The sequence below is a fragment of the Carlito syrichta genome, unplaced genomic scaffold (assembly GCF_000164805.1).
Source record: "Carlito syrichta isolate Samal-C Ts95f unplaced genomic scaffold, Tarsius_syrichta-2.0.1 Scaffold126530, whole genome shotgun sequence".
Taxonomy (NCBI): domain Eukaryota; kingdom Metazoa; phylum Chordata; class Mammalia; order Primates; family Tarsiidae; genus Carlito; species Carlito syrichta.
This window is the reverse complement of record NW_007070626.1, coordinates 224,318-232,104: the sequence shown is the minus strand read 5'-3', so window position 1 is coordinate 232,104 and position 7,787 is coordinate 224,318. Positions and strand designations below refer to the sequence as shown.

At 38.9% G+C, this 7,787-nt stretch overlaps 1 protein-coding gene across 3 annotated transcripts in view; it reads left to right on the top strand.

Annotated features, from left to right (window-relative positions):
• CUNH12orf4 (chromosome unknown C12orf4 homolog) overlaps window positions 1-4,838 on the top strand; it is a 39,462-nt gene extending 34,624 nt beyond the window's left edge. For all 3 annotated transcript variants that reach the window (XM_021707858.1, XM_008048696.1, XM_021707857.1), the window contains 3 exons: window positions 2,935-2,992; window positions 3,572-3,639; window positions 4,228-4,838. In XM_021707858.1, the coding sequence (XP_021563533.1) occupies window positions 2,935-2,992; window positions 3,572-3,639; window positions 4,228-4,320 (219 nt within the window). In that variant the 3' untranslated portion in view covers window positions 4,321-4,838. The remainder of the gene's footprint in view (window positions 1-2,934; window positions 2,993-3,571; window positions 3,640-4,227) is intronic.
• Window positions 4,839-7,787: the final 2,949 nt, after the last annotated feature.

Sequence of the window (7,787 nt, the reverse complement as noted above, 5' to 3'; positions counted from 1 at the left end):
GTGCCCCCCCCCCCCCGCCCCAGCAGTGTCCTGCTACTGCCTATCCCTTTCTTATAGTATTATGGTAATTGTTCAGGGTCCACTTATGAGTGAGAACATGTGGTACTCTGTTCGTGGTTTCTGTGATAGATCACTGAGTATTATAGACTCTAAATCCATCCAAGTTGCTGTAGAGACCTTTATTTTGTTCTTCTTTATGACTGTGTAGTATTTCATCATGTATATGTACCACATTTTTTATCCAGTCTTCTTTCAATGGGCAGCATCGTCGGTTCTTCCGTGTTTTTGCTATTGTGAATATTGCTTCAAAAACATGTGTGTGCAAGTGTCTTTTTCATAGAATGATTTGAGTTCCCCCAGGTATATTCCCAGGAGAGAGATTGCTGGGTCATATGCAAGGTCAATTTTTAGGTCTTTTAGATCTGCCACACTGTTTTTCACAGACGTTATACTAGTTTACACTCCCACCAATGGTGTAGAAGTATTCCCTTTTCCCCACATTCTCACTAGCATCTGTTGTTTTTTGAGCTATTGATGATGGCCATCCTGATTGGAGTTAGGTGGTATCTCAGCGTGTTTTTAATTTTCATTTCTTTGATGATTTCAGTGAGGCTGAACATTTTTTCATGTATTTGTTGGATGCTCATATGTCTTCTTTTGAGAAGTGTCTACTCATATCTTTGCCCACTTTTTAATAGGGCTCTTTGATTTTTTCTTTTCAGCACGTTTGAGTTCCTTGTAGATCCTAGATGTTAGTAGGCCTTTGTCAGATATACAGTTGGCAAATATTTTTTCTCAGTCTGTGGGCTGTCTCCCTGCTTTCTTGATGGTTCCTTTGGCTTTGCAGAAGCTTGTCAGTTTGACAAGGTCCCACTGGTCTATCTTATCTCTTATGGTGTGGGCATTTGAGGTTTTGATCAGGAATTGGTTGTCTATTCCAATTTTCATAAGGGTGTCTCCTGCGTTTTCTAAGGTTCTATAATAGAGGTTTTATATTTAGGTCTCTGATCCATTTAGAGTTGATGATAGGTAGGGATTCTGTTTCAATCTTCATGTGGTCACCAGTTTTCCCAGCACCATTTACTGAATGTAGGTGCTCCTCTTCCTAGTGGTTGTTGGTGGAGGCTTTGTCGAAGATGAGTTGGTTGAGAAGTTGAGAGGTTTTGCTTCCAGAATCTCTATACTGTTCCATTGGTTCAGATGCCTATTCTTATACCAATACCAGGCTGTTTTGATTACTGTAGCTTTATAGTAAAGTTTTACACTCCCACCAATGGTGTAGAAGTGTTACCTTTTCTCCACATCCTCACCAGCATCTGTTGTTAGTTTTATTAATGGTGGCCATTCTTACTGGGATTAGGTGGTATCTCATTGTGATTTTGATTTGCATTTCTCTGATGATTTAGTGAGGCTGAGCACTTTTTCATGTGTCTGTTGGCTGCCTATATATCATCTTTTGAGAAGTGTCTTTTCATGACTTTTGCCCACTTTTTAATGGAGCTGTTTAATTTTTTTTTCCTTTCGGCACGTTTGAGTTCCTTGTAGATCCTGTTCGTTAGGCCTTTGTCAGATATACAGTTGGCAAATATTTTTCCCCATTCTGTGGGCCATCTCCACACTCTCTTGATGGTTACTTTTGCTTTGCAGAAGATTTTCAGTTTGATGAGGTCCCACTTGTCTATCTTATCTCTTATGGCACGGGTATTTGGGGTTTTGATCAGGAACTGGTTACCTATTCTGATTTCTGTAAGGGTGTCTCCTGAGTTTTCTAAGATTCTTATAGTTCAAGGTTTTACATTTAGGTCTTTGATCCATTTAGAGTTGATTTTTGTGTATGGTGATAGGTAGGGGTCCTGTTTCAATCTTCTGCAAGTGGTCAGCCAGTTTTATTGCTAAACAGACAGCATCGGAAGCATTTCCCCCTGAAAATCAGAACAAGACAAGGCTGTCCACTCTCACCCCTCCTATTCAGCATAGTATTAGAAGTCCTAGCTAGACCAATCAGACAAGAGAAGGATATCAGGGGTATCAAAATAGGAAAAGAGGAAGTTAAGTTATCCTTCTTTGTTGATGATATGATCCTATACTTAGAAAATCCAAGAGAATCTGTCAAAAACCTCCTTGCCCTGGTAAAGGACTTTGGCAAAATCTCAGGGTACAAAATAAATGTGCAAAAAATAGTAACACTCATATACCAACAACAAACAAGCAGAGAACCAAATAAAAAGCACAATCCCAGTTACCATAGCCACACACACACACAAAGAAATACCTCGGCATCTTCCTAACCAGAGACGTGAAAGACCTTTGCAACAAAAACTACAAAACACTGCTCAGAGAAATCAAAGACACAAACAAATAGAAAAATGTTCCGTGCTCATGGATTGGAAGAATCAACATTGTTAAGATGTCCATCCTACCAAAGGCAATCTATGGATTTAATGCAATACCCATGAAATTACCAGCAGCATTCTTCTGAGACCTGGAAATGACAATACAGAAATTCATATGGAAAAATAAATGACCATGAATAGCCAAAACAAAGAAACAAAGTGGAGATATCACACTTCCAGACTTTAAACCTTATTATAAGACTACAGTAATCAAAATGGCCTGGTATTGGTTCAAGAACAGGCATATAGACCAATGGAACAAAAGCAAAACCTCAATCTCTCAACCAATTCATCTTTGATATATTTATTTTTAAAATAATATTGACTAGGCTAATTAAATGAGTTTGCATTCCACAAGTATAATTAAACAACTGGAAGAAATTTTATGCCTACAAACCAGAAGAAATCCAATTGGGATTAGGAAATAGTTGCCTGAATCTGTTCACAGCATGAATAGTCAACATTATAGACAAATAAATATTGACTTTTTTTGTGCAAAGTCCTGTTAAAAACATATGATTTGTTTTGTTTCTTATTTTAGGAAATGACTATACCCTGGTGCTTAAGGAGAGCAGAGCTTGTGTTTAAGTGTGTCAAAGGTGAGCATAATCATATCTCTGACACCTGACACCTATATTTTCTCTCAAATATTGAAGATAGAGTAACCCAGAAGAAAGAATGTGAAATTTACTCCTGTCATCTGGTTTCTCAGTTAAATAGTTTAACATGCAAGTGTTTCATAACTGACTTTTTTGTTATCTTTTCTAGTCACCAAATAAGACTACAGCCATTTTGAAATACAAGGATATTCAGATGTTACTTATATTTTATTCTGCTAGCTTGCTATTTATTTATTTATCCTTCATTCTCTGAAAAAGTGAAAATAGAATCGTATGTTTAATAACTTTTAATAACCTTTTCATTGTTTCATTGTGTGGAGACTAAATTTGACTTGAAGTATCATAAGTAAGAGTATGCTGACAAAATTAATCCTCTCTGGCATGGGGAACCAGGGATCGCAGAAGTTTGTCTTATGTTAAGCGTAGCTGATCCTGCAGGCAGATGGCTGTCTAAAAAGTTAGGAAACCCGCAGTGAAAATTCAGTTTATTTCAATAAGTGACTGGTGAGTTTGAAGACTGGAACTCATAATGCAGCAAAATCTATTGTTCTGTTTTAGGTTTCATGATGGAAATGGCTTCATGGGATGGAGGAATTTCTAGGACAGTACAATTTTTGGTGCCACAGGTGTGTTATCTGAAGGGATCTCACCCCAAGGTCATCTTTTTTATTATATTTCTTACAGATATAGCTAGGCTCTCTGCCCTAAACTCCTAAATACGGCATAAAATGCCGACAGCTTTCTGTGTTTTAAAAGGAGAAGTATGTGGGTGCCATTAAGCACTTACTCTCCCATCAAAGATATCAGCGTCTGCCACTTAAGGGATCCACAACCAAACTTGACTCATCTTTCCTTTTTTTTCCCACCACATTTATGTTACAGATATCATGAAGGGTTCATAAATGAGGGCCTTAGCAGAGAATGAGTCTGTATTGTGTGAAAAACTTAGCAAAATTACTGGTATTGTTTTACTGATTACACTACGTTATGCAGGGGTTTTTCTAGTAATCAGACTTATTATTTGACAGAAACAGTGTAGGTTCTCAGAGGAGGGAGGAAGAAAAACAGCCTTTGTCCATAGCCATGCAGTTCAATCAGCCATGAAACATAATTTTGACCTATTGCATTCCATATCTAGAACTTGTACCATTTAAAAAAATCAGTGAAGATTTAACAAGTGAACAAGTGTAAACTTTTTTTTTTACCTTTTGCAGAGTATTTCTGAAGAAATGTTTTATCAACTTAGTAACATGCTCCCCCAGATCTTCCGAGTATCATCAACACTCACTCTGACGTCCAAGCACTAAACCCTTATAGACATGCTGGCAGAAGACGATTGTTAAACTCGCCAGGAACTTGAGCTATGCTGGATTCTGTCAAGCAGAAGATGCCCAGAAAGAGAACCTGCAGCCCCAGCCACACTTCAAATCATGACATATGTCAGTTAAACCATTCCAAAACTTTATATGCTGCAGAGACTGCTAACTGGCCCCTACCTTAAACATTTGTTCTTGAAGTCTCTTTATGAAGCTCTTTTTTCCTACTATGTCCTACCTGTGAATGTTAATACATTAAAACTTTTTCTGTATCATCCATGAACACTTGCTACAGGAAACTGTTCACTGCATTTTCATGGAAACATTCAATTTTTCCAAAAGGCTTGAATCATGTAAGGGACAAGCCTTAAGCATATAAATAAAATCTTCCTTTGACTTTATTTGCCAAATCATAAAAAGCATTGAAGTGTGTGTCGCAAGTATGACGTTCTTGTGAAAATGGTTTTGTAGAAGCATAAATATATGAGACAAATGTACTTTCTTTCAAATTTGCCTCTTTCCAGACCGTATTTTTAAACTACTCTTTCTAAGGCTGTGCAAGTTAGAGTCAGAAAATGCTTTGGATTCCTTAGTTCCATCTCATCTTCCCTCTGTGACCTTGCCCTTGTCTATTAATAGCATTTCGTGGCTGAGAAAATAGTGTTCTTTGTTGCCAGCCTGATGTAAAGTTAGCCTAAACCAGCACCTGGCAGTATTTTAGTTCTCATCATCATTGTGAGAATCAGACAGTGAGACTCATCTCTACTTCCCTTCCTTCTCCCCACATTCTCAGCCTCCTTCACCATCCCTCTACTCTGTGTGTTCCTTGGCTGATAAGTCTGTCCCCATTCTGTCTCTGTTCTGTTTTCTCTCCTTTTTTTGTCATCTGGTACTGTACTACCTTCTCAAGTGCTGCATGTCACTTATTTATCCCACCTATAACATATTTGCTATGAATGGTGAGTCCGTTACACAAAGGCATTTACAAAAGCACACAGGTATTTAAAAAATCAATAGTTTCGTCAAATCCAAGTTGTATGAATGTTGTAACTGGCCAATTAAATGAAATGGAGAGCCTCGGGCGTCATAAAACGGCGTATCTTGATTATAAGAAACAGAAGTCACTCCATTAGTATACTTAAGTGTAATAACTGTTCTAGAAACCCTACTATTGGCATGCAAAATGCTTTTCCATGACAAAATGTGTCTTGATTTTCTACTTAAGGGAAAGGCATGTCCAGGTAACAACATGAAGGAGAGCACCCACTGCCGCAGCATGCCCATTAGGCACTAAAAACTTTCTAAATTCTTTGTCAGGGAGCTGGGTGATTCCACCAAGAAGGCGAGGGTTTTGCCCTTAGAGCCTATACCTTGGTGGAACTGTCTCTTAGGCACCACTGTTATCACTGAGACTGATTCTAATCAGAGCAAGGTGGACAGAGGCAGAAACCAGGGCATGACAGATTTGAAAGAAAGTACAGATCGTATGTTTTCATTCATAAACTGACAGGTCGAGTTGGAGGTGGCTGTTGTGGGTCAATAAAAGGAATTAAAAAACAAGCATTGAGAATCTTCACAGAATTCTGTAACGAATCCGAGAGAACAGCCAACAGCTTGCAGGGGGCAGCCAGGTATCGTGGTGGAAGAGCAAAGCTTCAACACGGAAGTCTAGTGAATGCTACTGTCCAATCCTTCCTTTGTCATCTCAAGGCTGTTTTATTAAGTTACTTTTATACACTGGTGGCTGTCACCTTTTATTAACTGGTGGGCCATGTGAAGGTACTATTTGGCCTATGAAATCAAGATAATATTAAGTGTTCATTTTTCACTTGGTACAGTATTATACAGAAGCAGCAAGATTGGGGGGGAGATGTTATATTACCACTGATTAAAACACACCAGACACCAAACTGATAACAAATATCTCATTTAAAATACTAATTGGATGCATTTAAATGGCGAGAGTGTTAGTGCCATAATAGAGGAAGTCTGGAGTTTTGTATTTGGACTGAGAAGGATGAGATGACAATCTTCGTCTGAGTGTCCTAGAGGGCTTCTCGGAGGGCAGCAGTTTCAAGCACTTCATGGATGATTTGCAGAAAGTCCCTTAACAGGCCGAGAAAGGGCATTTTAGCATTCTCCATCTGCGGGTTCCACATCTGCAGATTTATCCACCTGTGATCAAAAAATATTAGACAGAAACAAAAAAGAATAATGAAAAATCCAAAACAATACATTATAACAATTATTTCCATAGCATTTATATTGTATTAGGTATCTGTACTCGAGAGATGATTTACAGTATATGAGAGGACAGGTGTAGGTTGCAAATACTACACCATTTTATTTAAGGGTCTCGAACATCCAGGGATTTGATGTCTATGGGAGTCCCCTGCAAATACCAAGGGACGCTGTGTAAGGTGCAGATAGAAGCAGAAATAGATCGGAGGCAGTGATAAATGACCAGTAAGTGGAGAGAAGCGGACCACAAGAGTCTGTTGGGGGAGGGAGGAATTATCTCAGGGAGTTATAAGTTTTCTGTTTGCATCAACAATGAAATATTCCTAAATGGTCCTTAAAAGTGTGTTTTGGAAGTCAGGCGGCAGCACTGAGCCTGAGCTCCCCATTTTGTGCTGCCCTTTCCTTCCCCTGTGTCTGCTCTCAAATCACCACACCAAGCAAGGCTGGAATGTAACCTTTGATCTGGAAGCATGGCACTAGCCGTTCCTCAGCATGACAGCATGACCAGAATGGAAGAAATGCACAAACAAGAATTTCAACAAGAGGAGACTTAGCTTGCCCGGGAGCTGGCAGATCTCTCACGGACACTGTACCCCACCATCATCGGTACCACTTCACTTGGACCCTGGCTAATTCTCACAAGAGGAAAAAATGTTGTGCAAAGGAAAGATGAATTTACAAAACCATTCCTACTCTAGAAACTCTGAGGGAGAATTCGCAGAACTGTGTAGAAAGAACTGATCAAACAGAGAGTGGAGCCTCAGGACTATGTTTTAGTTTCCAGGTGAAGATGGTTACTTTTCTGTGACTCAGTTTTTTCATTTAGATGAAGTTGGACTGCTTTGCTCAGAAGGACTAACAACGGTATGATCATAATAAGTATGAAACAAAAAATATTTTATAAGACCTATTTGGAAAAATACTGTGTTTTCAGAACTTTTAAATCTGTGGTTTTTACCTTTTAAACATCTAAGAATCTTTCGTTCTCTTGCCGATATTTCTCTGAGATGTTTCTCTTAAACAATTGAAACGATTTAAGCCGTCTGTTTTTTGTTAAATCAAAGACATGTATGTGTGGAAATAAGTTTTTTTGTTCTGTTTTTTTTTTGAGTTGGAGTCTCACTCTGTCACCCAGACTGGAGTGCAGTGGCTGCTCCCGGCCACCGCAGCCTCGACCTGCTGGGCTCCGGCGATCCTTTCTCCTCAGCCTTCCAAGT